The sequence below is a fragment of the Anser anser genome (assembly GCF_964211835.1).
Source record: "Anser anser genome assembly, chromosome: 14".
Lineage (NCBI taxonomy): Eukaryota > Metazoa > Chordata > Aves > Anseriformes > Anatidae > Anser > Anser anser.
This window is the reverse complement of record NC_139735.1, coordinates 138,184-152,051: the sequence shown is the minus strand read 5'-3', so window position 1 is coordinate 152,051 and position 13,868 is coordinate 138,184. Positions and strand designations below refer to the sequence as shown.

General features: G+C 39.9%; 1 protein-coding gene across 3 annotated transcripts in view; it reads left to right on the top strand.

Annotated features, from left to right (window-relative positions):
- KDM3B (lysine demethylase 3B) overlaps positions 1 to 13,868 on the top strand; it is a 52,455-nt gene that overhangs the window by 23,242 nt on the left and 15,345 nt on the right. For all 3 annotated transcript variants that reach the window (XM_083798282.1, XM_083798283.1, XM_083798284.1), the window contains exons 10-16: positions 1,324 to 1,538; positions 2,597 to 2,749; positions 4,735 to 4,842; positions 4,931 to 5,058; positions 6,189 to 6,468; positions 7,440 to 7,696; positions 9,045 to 9,311. In XM_083798282.1, coding sequence (XP_083654408.1) covers positions 1,324 to 1,538; positions 2,597 to 2,749; positions 4,735 to 4,842; positions 4,931 to 5,058; positions 6,189 to 6,468; positions 7,440 to 7,696; positions 9,045 to 9,311 — 1,408 coding nt within the window. The remainder of the gene's footprint in view (positions 1 to 1,323; positions 1,539 to 2,596; positions 2,750 to 4,734; positions 4,843 to 4,930; positions 5,059 to 6,188; positions 6,469 to 7,439; positions 7,697 to 9,044; positions 9,312 to 13,868) is intronic.

Sequence of the window (13,868 nt, the reverse complement as noted above, 5' to 3'; positions counted from 1 at the left end):
GTGCTCAAATCCATCCTTCCTTCCTTCATATGTACTTTATGCACAGAGCTCGGACCATGTCCAAGCACAAAGTATTTGTGTTTTACTTACTTAACTTGCTTGGGTACAATAATGAAGATTTTGAGTATCTTGCGTTTCTCTGCATCACCTGACTGGCATTTCCTTGCTCAGGCGGAGAGGTGAGGGAAGAGCTGTTGCTGGAATGTACAGTTGTATGACAGTAGGAGAGGTGCTAAATCCAGCCTTGGGAGATTGAATTTGCTTTATTGGGTAGCAGTTTTTGTATGCAGTAACTGTTCTCTTGCCCTGTCATAAGGAGTTCGGAACAGAGAGAAAATTTTAATTTAGTTAAGTGATGCGATATTGCCAGCATGAAACTGATGTTTGACTCAGTTTTGTAAGTTGAGTACAAAACTGATTTCTAGGAGCAGGCTGCTGCCTGTATTTTCTGTGTGTAGTGCATATGCTCCTTTGCAGTTCGTGTTTCTCTTCATCTTCCTTATCTGCCTATTGTAGCAAGCGCAAGACATCATTTGAAAAAAGATGTGTACTCGCTTTTGGACATTTAAAGGACAAAGAAAATTTTTAGTATGTGCCACCCCTAAGGATTATAGCTGCTGCTCTTCCTGAACTTGTTAAAAATTAAACTAGCTTTGAGATTAAAGTCAAAATTATTTTTGCTGAAAAATGAAGTTACTTTTAATAATGGCAGGAGACATTCAGGCTTCTCTAAGTTACATTGTTACACCTTTTACTACATGAAGACTAGGAGCATCAACTGCTACTGATAGAACAGTTGTCTCATCTCTGGGGAGAACAGTGTCAAGAAGAGTAGGTACAATAAGGATTTTTGTCTCTTCTAATGTGAACTGGTAGAGCAGTTGTTAAGTGCTAGCAGTACTAGCCAGAATTGAAATACTGGTTTCCCAAGAGTTGGGAAATAACTTTCTGCTGAGTTAAAATAGAGAACGAACCATGCACTATTTTACAAGCAATATCATGCAGCAGCCCAAATAATTTTAATTTTATCATCTCATTCTATTGATAGTATAGAATTATACCAATCTGTAACAATCTCTCATGTGGAATTTCACACCAACACATACTCGGACCTGGGCATCCCTTTTGGTGGGTTTTGCAGCCATTGCCTTTGTGTACCTTATTCTCTGCTTTATTTGGATTTGCATAATAATTTTACTGGCTGTAAATTATTGTACTGTAACTCAAGCCTTTTTCCCCTTTCTGGATCTATATTTTGACGTAGATTGCATTATAAATTAATTAAAGGTGGTTAACAAGCTTACTTTATCCTGTTTTCTGCAGGCTGATATTTACCCGGAAAGGTATTCTACGAGTAGAGGGTTTCTTGAACCCACAACAGAGTGACCCTGATGCCATGAGTCTGTGGATTCCTTCCTCCTCCCCTGCAGAGGGGATTGATTTGGAGACTTCAAAATACATCCTGGCCAATGTTGGAGACCAGTTCTGCCAGCTTGTTATGTCAGAAAAGGAGGCAATGATGATGGTGGAGCCACATCGTAAGCTGGGTTTTTGACATGTTTTTTATCCATCTTCTCTTTGTGACGTATACAATGCAATGGAAGAGTTAAATGAGTAACATAACTTTTTGTCAAAATGCTTCTCATTTTCTTCAAACGAGAAGGCTATATTCACTTCTTTTGGGTGTGTGTAATTGTGTAAATGCTATGTAATCCCATCAGAATTTAGGATTTTTCTTTTGGATCAGTGCAGCATTTCTACAAGGGAAGCTAACGGTAACCTTCTCAGACATCATTAATTGATTGTTCAGTAAGCAAATGCAGAAATTAGCTGACCCATGGTCCTAAGAAAATAGAAATGAATGCTTTTCATGTTGATGAGCTTCACTTTAATGAGCATCTTTTTTTTTTTTTTGAATACTTCAGTCCTATTATGCTCCAGGGACATCACATAAAAGCACAGAGTTTTCTGTGTAAAGAGTAGCGCACACATTCAGTGTGCAAGTACTCAGCTAAGGAACTGGTTGACAGCATTGCCACTACAAGGGGGAGTGTGTTTGGAACAAACTTCCTCAAGGTATCCAGTTCAGCCTATCATATTGATAGCTCTGTCTGATTTTTCACTTCAGTTCCTGGAACTTATGAGGGCATCCATTTGGAGAGGACTACTACTTCAGCAGATTTCTTAGTTCAGAATCCAAAGAACGGATAGTCATCCAATTAATGAAGTTAAATACTCCTTCCTTATAGTTTTATATGTTCACGTTATTTGTTCACAAAGCTAGCAGAAGTTTTATAATTTTCCTGTAACTTCCATGAAATTCAGTCTCTACAGAGCTTTGTGATGTGCCCCATTTCCCTGTAGTGTGTGTGTTTTGGGAGTTAACCTTACAACCTCTTAGAAATGGGGATTTTAGTAGTGTCAAAGGACTAGCAACCCAAAGAATGTCTCGATGTAAAAAGTATGTATTTCTATACTCTGCCCCCAAGTCATGTTTCTGTGAATTGCTTGTCAATGTTACTGTGATATTCTCAAATTAGATGAGAGACATACAAAATGTCAAAGCAATGATTCCTAATGTTCCTTCTATTTTTAGAGAAAGTGGCATGGAAGCGAGCAGTACGTGGTGTGAGGGAAATGTGTGATGTATGTGAGACAACACTCTTCAATATTCATTGGGTTTGTCGCAAGTGTGGGTTTGGGGTCTGTCTGGACTGCTACCGGCTGAGGAAGAATCGTCCACGTAGTGGTGAGTACTGTTTTTTTTCCTTACTGTCATCTACAAAATAGCTGGCTTTCAGTGGGGATAGTTTCTGGGAAGTTGCTTAAGCTTTTGTAGGGGAGTTGATAAGTGCCAACATGGGAGTCTGTAAGTTTGGAACTTTAGCACAGCTGCCTTATATGTTGCTGTTCCATTCTCCATTTCTTTAAATAACTGCATTTTATCTATTTGGTTAGAGTTTTTATGTTAAAATTGTGACATCAATAGGCATAGGTTGTGTACTGAGGAAGACTGCTGTCTAGTTCTATCTTTTCCTCAGATAGCAAAAGAAGAATTAAATAATACTATGCCTGGTCTGAACCATCACAAGATGGACTAGTAAGCAGACACTACAGAGAACTACTTCCTGTACAAAGGAGGTTTTGGAATGTTTTCTTTTCTTGATTCCTTAACGCTTTTGTAATTCAGGAAAACTTCAGTAACTTTGATTTCTAACAAATAGAGAATGTTTTTGCAGAAGTGAGGATCAGGTGCTTTTGTGTATATTTGTATTGAGACAGCTTTGGTAGTATGGATGCTGACAGTAGCCAATCTTAATAAATGTAAATCTACTAATGACAGTTACGTGACTATATGAAGCAGACGTACAAAATACTAAGATAGTGAGTACTGCTATCTGCTCATTATAATAAAGATTCCTGAGAGCACTGAATTATAAAAACAATGGGTTTTAAAATTAGCTAAAACTTCCCCTATTTTTGTATAAGGGAGAAATTACTGCCAGAGTACACCAGAAAAGAGCATACCAGTCTTTAAGATGTAGTTAACCAGGGTATAACGGAAATAATTGAAAGAAAGTAGAATAGGGGTTTTTTGCATTTGGCACTGTACATGTTTGGAAAAGGCATTTGGGACTGAATATGCCACTGACAGAATGTGGTATAAAGACTTTCATGATTCAATGGCAGTGGTCCTTTAACACCTTCTCCTCTCACATTATAAAATAATAAACGCGTTATCCATGCTAGGTTAAAATAAAGATGTCTTGGGCACATGGGAAGTTTGTATTTGGTGGTGTACAGAGGAGGGTCAATACAGAAAAGATTGATATTTCACAGTGCCAAATAATTGTGGTGTGTGTATTGCTTATGAACAGCTTCCTGAAAACAGTATTCTAATTATGGTTTATTAGTAAGTCCGAAATTTTGGGATGGGCCAAAATGTACAACAAAGGCATTACCTTAAACACAATTACTTGCCTCAAGAGGCTTCAGAACATTGTGATGTAGAAACAACCTGTGCAGATACCAGGTCTAAAGGACCCTGAAATGAAGTTGTATATCATAGAATCATTCAGGTTGGAAAAGGCCTGTAAGATCATCCAGTCCAATGTTTAACCTAGTACTGACAAGTCCACCAGTAATATCATCCTTTTCATCTTCTACTTCTCTTTTTACTGCATTTTTAAAGAAAGAGAATGGTGTGCAGTTTATGCAGTAATGTGTATGTAGGCACAACTTGGTTTAGAATCTGAAGTAATATATATTTGTCAGGCTGCTTTTCAATCTATTTATTTGTTACTTTTTAGCCTTATTAAGCAGATATAGTCACAAGAAGGCTTAGTTTCTTCTTCCCGAAACTGATATGCAAATACTTGTGGAAAAGTTTGGGAGATGATGACGTGAAAAGTTAGAATTGCTATACAACTTAGGAAAGTAATATGAGAACAACAGTGATCTTCAAAAATTGAGGCAAGAAGCAAACATTTTTAGGTGATAGAAAATAGTGAACTCCTAAAGATGAAGGGAAAATTAATGTGGTAGCTTTTTCTGGATGCAAAGAAGTTGCTGTATATCATGTTCTAATGATCTGTATTTATAGTTTATTTCTGAGATCCCCAGGTTAATCTCCTGCACTGTAAAGAATCTGAAGAAACAATATTGATGCATTGTATTGTAAAGTTCTAGTGACTTTTTAAAATAAATTTACTTTTTTGTGTGTCTTTATTCCAGAGACAGAGGAGATTGGTGATGAGGAAGTGTTCTCATGGCTGAAGTGTGCAAAGGGTCAGTCTCATGAACCAGAGAATCTCATGCCAACACAGATCATTCCTGGTACAGGTAATGCTTGAAACCTGGAAATTTATAGTTAAGGCCTTGTTTTTAGATTTCTTTACATGTGATATTAAAAAACTAAACTTTATTCCAGCCCTTTATAATATCGGAGACATGGTTCATGCAGCACGAGGCAAATGGGGTATTAAAGCCAATTGTCCGTGTATTAATCGGCAGAACAAGTCAGTGTTGAGACCAGCCGTCACTAATGGAATATCACAGGTATGTAATCTTGGGCTGTAATCACTTCGTTTGACACTACATTTTAAAGATCTATTAGAATGTTAGATTGTTTAGGCTAATCTACTGTGAAACACAGACTTTATTTTCTCGGTGTGTGTTAGAAGTGTCTTGGCTAAGCAAAATTAATCCAGGATGCTTTTCAGGGGTGTATGCTGTAATTGTTATTTACCAAATGGATATCACAGAATCATCTAGGTTGGAAGAGACCTCCAAGATCACCTAGTCCAACATCTGACCTAACACTAACAAGTCCTCCACTAAACCATATCACTAAGCTCTGCATCTAAACGTCTCTTAAAGACCTCCAGGGATGGTGACTCAACCACGTCCCTGGGCAGCCTGTTCCAATGCCTAACAACCCTTTCCGTAAAGAAGTTCTTCCTAATATCCAACCTAAACCTCCCCTGGCACAACTTTAGCCCATTCCCCCTGGTCCTGTCACCAGGCACGTGGGAGAACAGACCAACCCCCACCTCACTACAGCCTCCTTTAAGGTACCTGTAGAGTGCGATAAGGTCGCCCCTGAGCCTTCTCTTTTCCAGGCTGAACAATCCCAGCTCACTCAGCTGCTCCTCATAAGACTTGTTCTCCAGACCCCTCACCATCTTCATTGACCTTCTCTGGACTCGCTCGAGCACCTCGATGTCCTTCTCGTGGCGAGGGTTTGAGCTAATACTTCTTATGTATAAGTTTGAGCAGGAAGCCATTCATACTGATGCTCTATCTTAAAACAATCTAGTGTGAGTAGTTTGTGGTTTGTGTACTTTGTTACGGTTCCTGAATGTTATGCTGAATCTAGAGGAGTTTCATTACTGCTCACACAAAAATCCTCCTGTAAGAAGAAAATTTAAAAGTCTGGGCTTGCGTTAAAAAATTTGCTAAGTAGTACACGATAAAGTTCATGTCACAATGCAAGGTCTAATATACGGAGATGACAAGCTTCTGTACTCTGCTGCTACATAAGCACAAAGGAATTCTTCTGTTAGTTTGAAGCAAACAAAGAAACAAAAACACAAAAAAAACCCCAGTGCTTTAGATAAATAAAATGTTTTCAAGTCGAACTCTTCCCTTTTTTCAGCATTTAGCAGATGTTTATATCTTTGTTTTAGCTTCCGACTGTAAATGCCAGTGCATCAGTCCCTGGAAGTGAGAGCACCTTTTCCACTGGAGCAGGGACAGCAGGAGCAGGGCAGCTAGAAGTGGACAGTGTACCAAAATCTGAAGCAAATGATAGTAGGACAGAAGAACCTGCAAAAACAGAGACATTATCAACCAATAACACTGCTGAAACAAAGACTAACAGACCACTTTGTCCAGAAACAGCCCCATCATCAGCCTTACACTGGCTTGCAGACTTAGCAACACAAAAAGCGAAAGAAGAAACAAAAGGTGAGCAGAACACATGCATTCTGGGGTTGGAAATAAAAAATAAACATTAATGTGCTGCTTACTTGCTATTCCTTGTGAGAGTGTACATTCTTAAATAGAAAAGAATGTTTTTTCTTCCTTTGCCTCTGGAAGCAGATTTTTTTTTACAGGCCTTAGGAATATGGAAAACTAGGAAGATGATATTGCTAAAGATAAAAATACTGTCTTGTCACTCCCAGTTTATCTCAGTGCTGATTCTTGTGTTTATTTTCTAAGTAATAAGCAGCTGGTATCCTGATGTAAAGTGATAGTAATTAATTTCAGATGCAGATTTGTCAGTTTATGAACTATTGAAGTAAACAAAGCTGTTCAGTGTGCAATCTGAAGAGTGCATTTCCTAAGAATATAGAGATTAGAGTCTACTTGAAGAGTCAAATGAAAGCTTAGAACTTCTTTAAATACTCAGTAGACTGAGAGTGTGATTCCCATATGAAAATAATTGTTTATAATATACACCTCAGAGTTGTCAAAGGTAGCATGACTAAAACAGAATTATTCCTGTCCACATGTCTAGTAGGAACTGCTTTATATGTCCGTCTTAAATGCTCTTGAATTTTTGCAGTGCCTAGCAACTGTAATATTTTGACTGTAGTTAAAATTTGAAATACTTTATATTGAAACATTAATTCAGAATGTCTAGGAAATGTTTTTTAATTAAGCCTGCTACAAAGTTATGGCTTCTTGTACATTAAACACTGTCAGATCAGATAAACTACTGTGCTGCTCGAAACCTTAACAGCATGCTAAGAGTAAAATCTGTCTGACCTGATGTCTTTGTCATTCTCTTCAAGGTGTCCATTCACTGTTGGGGTGATAATGTACCAAAAAATTATGTCAATACTATATTTAATGCAAGAAGAACTCATTTCAGAGGACTTTGTGGTCATTTGAAATTTGTCCTTTTTTTCCTCATTTTGATATTTTTCTTGCAGAATCAGGATCACTGAGGTCAGTGCTTAATAAAGAATCCCACTCACCCTTTGGATTGGATTCCTTCAACTCCAGTACAAAGGTTTCCCCGCTAACCCCAAAGCTGTTTAATAGCCTGTTGTTGGGCCCAGTGACGTCTAGCAACAAAGCAGAAGGCTCCAGCCTCAGAGATCTGCTACACACAGGGCCAGGAAAGCTTCCTCAGGTCCCATTAGACACAGGGATTCCCTTTCCTCCAGTCTTTTCTGCAGCTTCTACGGTAAGCAATTTTGTATTCCTTCAACAATGTCTGTTATAGGAAGGAATTTCATAGCGATCTAACAATTTTAATCTAAATTTTTTTATAGTATCATATTCTCAAATGTTGAAACAAATGTAATATCTAGCCAGGCCCACCACCCTACAAAGTTGTAGAGAATTTTGATGTTCATTGTTAGTTTTTATTTTGGTTTGCTGATGTCATGGAGAAGCTATTCCTTCCCAGAGACCAAGAAAGTGAGTTATGTATAGCCTTTAAATTGTTTAACTGATGATCAGCATTCCTATAAAAGCTCACTTTAAATTTTGGATCTTTAAAAGCATTGCAAGAGCATACTCTCCAAAAAGGCAAAAACTTGTGAGCAAATCAGTTCCTTAAAAAGCTTAAATGCCTTTCAAGTATATGTAAGATTGTAAATGAATTTAAGATGTGTTTAGTATTTCTGGAGGCTTGCTTTGGAATAAAGATACTTTGTTTCTCTTTAATTTGTTTTGGAGGAAATAACCTTAAAATAAAAACAACCAACAAATCAGTGGTGCTTGAAATACTTAAAAGCATTTAGTTCAAGAGAAGGGAAGGTCCCATGGGATTTATCAAGACTTAGGTCTTCCTAGAAGACTTACTCCAAAAGCCCAGGCAGATAGAATGAGGGAAGATGATGAAATGGCTTGTCTCATTGCAGATTTTTTTTCCTACATGTCAGATCTGGGGAATGGAACCTTAAAAATTGTTGTTTGCTATTAGTAGAGGGAACTGTAACTCTAAGGGAAAATATGTCACTGCTACAGGAAAGTGAATCCAAAAATACTATTTTCTCCTCTCATCACTGAGTACAAGCTACAATGTTGTGATCACGTTTTAAAGCAAGTTATTCCTGCAAGGCATGAGAGGGCCTGTCTCAGTTTGTATCTCTGTCCTCACAACTGTATGCATTTTCTTATCACCTTTAATCAGATTTGTTGTGTGCTTTATTTTTTTTTCACGTTCTTGACCTCTGGTCTTCTTCCAGTATAAGAGATGTAGTTAAGTTGTTGCCTGTATCAACAAAAGGCATTTAAGTTGTTTCTGTTATGTTTGTTTCTGTTATGACCCCCATCATTTTCTTATTACTCACATTCCTGTTCAGGAATCCTACAATCTGCTTGTAGCAGGTTATTTTAAATTATACCATAGTAAAACAGGAGCATATCTGTTTCTGTTCTTACTGGATATATGCCTGTGTCTGTACTGATTTGTTTACTGCTGCATGTTTTTCTGATAGCAAAATGTTCGTGACTGAAAGCTGAATGAGAGCAGATAATGTCTGCTGTTGCAAGATGAAACTTACCTCTGGGTTTACATCTTCTAGGGGGCCAAAGGTAAAGCCAGCCTGCCTAACTTTTTAGACCATATCATTGCTTCTGTGGTGGAAAATAAGAAGACATCTGATGCTGCAAAACGAGCTAGTAATTTAGCTGACACACAAAGAGATGTGAAGGAAATGGTAATGGGCTTAAATGTTCTGGATCCACACACTTCCCACTCTTGGCTTTGTGATGGTAGGCTCCTTTGTCTTCATGATCCTAGCAACAAAAACAACTGGAAGATCTTCAGGGAGTGTTGGAAACAAGGCCAGGTGGGTGATCACAAATTGCCAACCCTTACAGCTTAAAAGTATCCTGACAGTTTAATCTCTACCTTTTTTAATGTGTCCATTCAAACTTTGGCCAGTTGCTCCTGGGTGCATATGATGAACAAGGATTTCAACCGTAGCACTGTAAACAGGGGACACAGCAGCCCTGTCCACTGCATGCTGAACTGACTCAAGCACATGTGCTGTTCTCAGCTTGACAGCCTTTTGAGTTGTAGTGTGATTTGTGCTGAACCTGCTCTGCCACAGCCCATTAGTGAATCCATTATGATTCATTCCTGCATGTATCTACCCCATACTTGATGCTTTATAGCCTCAGGAAAAGGTTCATTCTTCCCAGCTGCAGCATGTACAAGAATACAGGTGCTGCATGAAACAAGTTCTGCCAGAATTTTGGGGTATAGTGATGGCAGTGACTCATCCTGAGCCTGCAGCCTGTATGAACCCAAGTATTGCTTTGGATTCAGCATCTCATGTGTTGAGCACGCTACTGGATTGTCTGAGTGGTCATTGACTGATGAGGTCTTCAGTCAAGAGAGAGGACTTAGACCTGCTGCCAGCATAGCCACTATTTCAGATTTTAGTTCGTAGTGCTGCAGTTCTTAGACTTCTCCAGAGAGTCATTAATATTGGCCTGGTCAGGCAAGCTAAAGCTTAAGAAATGGGTAAGTAACTGCTGCTACTCAGGAAGCATACCCGTAGCACTGACGGATTTTGGTGTCCATCAGTGTTCAAACTGTGTTCTTAGCATTTGGTTCCACAGCTACCTTTGACACTGTTACCTTCACTGACTACTCGGAATTGAGACCATTGGTGCTAGATTGGTATGTCCCTCATCTTCTCTTCTGGGGAAGTTCTTGTTGTCAGCTGTTCTGTTGTTATTGTTCTAATATTCTTGGAACTAACGTTCCTTACTTATTTTGGGTTGCTCGCAAGACATACACGCTGCTGAGCTGTGACAGAGGAGCAGATCAGGCTTCACGTTCCTCTTTTGGAACTCAGAGTCCATTCCTGACAGTGGAAGAGTACTTCCCAGTGAACTTTAGCATGTCCCATGGGACTACACATTCTTTGCATCCACTAGGCACATGTGTAACTAGCATGTACCCATGAGAACTGCAAAGAGGCTTGTGCCACCACCAACCACAGATCAAACAGTTCCTTTTGTTGATTCCACTAGTCAGCTACTAATAAATGTTAGGGTCTACTGTGCCTCCCTTGTCTGACTAGAAATGCAGCCTGCTGCTGGTATTGCCAGCTTTCCCTCTAACTGCAGTTGTCGTCTTGTCCTCCTGGATTCTTCCCAGAGTGCACAGGGACCTCATTTTTTTTTGAACCTGTTGCATCTTTCTGAGTTATGATTTCCGATTGGTTTTTTGCACTCCTGTGTTGTCAGTCATCTGCCTGTCTTGGCTAAGAGCTGTTAAATATCTGGTCAGTATGCTCTGTCAGTTTTCTCTATCTATCAGCAAATAATATTCTCCCTCTGAAGAGAATCCTAAATAATTTGGCAGCTACTGACAAAACACTTGCTCATCGGTATCTGTGCAGATTAGACTGGCTTTATCACCAGGTTCAAGATGCTGCATGCTTCCATGAGGTCCTTAATTGTTAATGAATCTTGAGATTCTCCTGATGGAGTCTAGAAATGGGATTACTGATTTTCTGTCAGATGAATGTGTATCTTCCGGTGCGCATCACCTTCTAAGCTGGTGCAGACTCTGAGGCTTTGGCCACAACGGTCACGTTTATGTACTGTTTGTGAACCTCTGTTTTAGGCTTTTCCCCCAAATGTGCTAGGGATGCTTTTTGCATGGTTTTGTCGTTCCGAGGCCCCTTTCATAGCAACAGTCCTGTGCTTATTCAAGGATTCTCCAGTGATGTTGGGCTCACATGAGTTTACTGCTGAAAGGCAGAAAGCAAGCTAAGAGGAACTCTTACTCCTGCACCAGACAGAGCAGGTGACCCAGGTGTTGCTGTTTTAGCAAGGTCATTTTAAACAGAGTTTCTGAGAGCAGAGATGCTCTCAACAAACTATGTTTTGTCACAGTTCTCTTTCAACTGAATCCACAGCCCAGGTGCCCCTTTGAAAGTGAAGTAAAAGAACATGAATTCCACCCCAAAAAAATCACCTTCCCTTTTCCTGTTCTGTGGATTGAAAAAGGCTAATTGGAAAGTCTTAAATATCCCTTGGCCCCATAAATGCACCCTAGGCACTAGATCTGAGCCATATGAAAATCTTAGCCATGGTAGCATCCCAAACTGGTAACAGAGAAAGTTATTTTTCCTTAATGTTAGGATAACAAATGGCACTCCTAGTGTCATTCAAGATGAGCAACATTTTTCAAATACTGTCTTAGAAATTGTCAGAAGTTAAACTACGTCTTATCCCAGGTTTTACTGGAAGACCATAGGATTATTTCTTTTTGGAGCTGTTTTTCCAGAGCGTTTTGCTGTCCTGAATGCAGTTCTTGCTCAGCTGGGGATACTGTTACATGATTCTTATCCTTATAGAAACATGTTCTTTTCTGAGTTTTTATGCTAGGTGCTCTCTCTCCCTCCCGCCCGCTCTCTCTCTCCAAGGTGGTGTTGGAGGTTTTTGTTTTCTCCCTGTTTTCTGAGAGCAGATCTAGCACAAAATGTATACCAAACAAGTCTACTGTCTTTTTATCTTGCAACCCTAGCAGTGTTCCTCACTAGAGAGAGAACATTTTCTTTCTTTCATGGGAAATTCTCTGCTTAATAGCTGGAAGGGTTCTACTAGGTTTTCTGTTCTTGTTATTATGTTCAAGTGGTCAAGTGAATACAGCAGGGAACAAAATATGTCATTATTTGCCTGGGCTGAAGAAGACTAGCTTATCCATCAGCTTAAAGTCTACCTGGCAGGAGTTTCCACCCATCCTGTGAAAGGTACTGTGATTTCTTCCTCATCAATGATCCTTATTTTTTTGTAGAATATGACTGAAGTCTATTGGCTTTAATGTTACAGTCCTTACTGTGATCGGGGAATATATTTAAATTTGGGATTAACATAATCTGCTCTGTCATTTTAGGGAAGTTTGCTACTTGTCAGGGACTTACATATTGGAAATGGTAGAACGACTGCCAAGTCTTATATGTTAGACATATTACCTCAGACATTTACCCCCTGCTGCTTTTCCACATAGGCACAAACAATACTTCTGGGAAGACCTGGACAGTATCAAGAGTCAATATATGGCTCTGGGAGTACTGGTCAAACGCATGTGGGCCAGGTGGTTCTCTCAGTCTTACCAGTGAGGGAGAAGTACCTGAAGAAGGGTGGACTGATCCTGCAAGCCAACTGTTGTTTGTGCGTCTGGTTTCAACAACAGGGTTTTGGGGTTTTATTGTCATGGGAACCTTTCTGAGCATCAGGGACTTCTTGGAAGACCAGTGGGATAAAAGCATCTTTGCTAACAGGCTGGCCACCCTGATTAGGAGAGCTACAAACTAGGAATGACAAGTGAGGGAGAGGATAGCTTTGAGATACAAAAAGGAGTTAGCTGACTGGGTTGTCAAACAAGCTATGTGGGGTGATGTGAACAGGAAGGCTTTCATACTCAACAAAACAGAAATGAAAGGGGGTCCACCTCAAACCTGTTCCAAATAAGGAAATGTCTATATCACAGCATTTTGAGGAAAGCTGTCATACCATTTCTTGGAAATCAACAAGACCTTTCTGAAGTGCCTGCACACTAAATGCATGCATCACGAGGAACAAAATAGGAAGAATTAGCATAGGGTTGCAGGGCCACAGTCTCGTTGGTATAACAGAAGTGATGGAATAACGCAACAGAGTATGGCAAGGGATAGGTACAGACTGTTCAGGAAGGACAGGAAAGAAAAGCAAGGAAGGAGTATTGCTGTTTGAGAGACCAGCTGGAATGTGTGAAACTGCATGAGAATGGATGATGAGCCAGTTGAGAGCTTACGGGTCAGGGTTAGCAGGTAGACTGGAATAACGTGAGTAACATGATGATTAGTATGTTCTCTCCACCACCTGATCAAAAGGAAGTGATGAGGCCTTCTTCAGACATTCATACCATCATCAAACAAACTGATGAAGTACAAACTAGATAGGTGGGCAGGGAGGTGGGTTTAAAACTGACTGAAGTGCCATGCTTAGAGATTCGAGATCACTAGCACAAAGTCCATCTGGAGGCCAGTCACTAGTGGTGTACACTAAGAGGTCAGTATTGGGTTGAGTACTATTTCACGGAATCACAGAATGGGCGAGGTTGGAAGGGACCTCTGAAGATCATCTAGTCCAACCCCCCTACTGAGCAGGATCACCTAGAGCACCTTGCGCAGGATGGCATCCAGGCAGGTTTTGAATATCTCCAGAGAAGGAGACTCCACAACCTCTCTGGGCAACCTGTTCCAGTGCTCTGACACCTTCACAGTAAGGAAATGCCCCCTCATATTCAGCCGGAACTTTCTGCGCTTCAGTTTGTGCCCATTGCTTCTCATCCTGTCACTGGACACAACTGAAAAGAGTCCAGCTCTATCCTCTCAACAGCT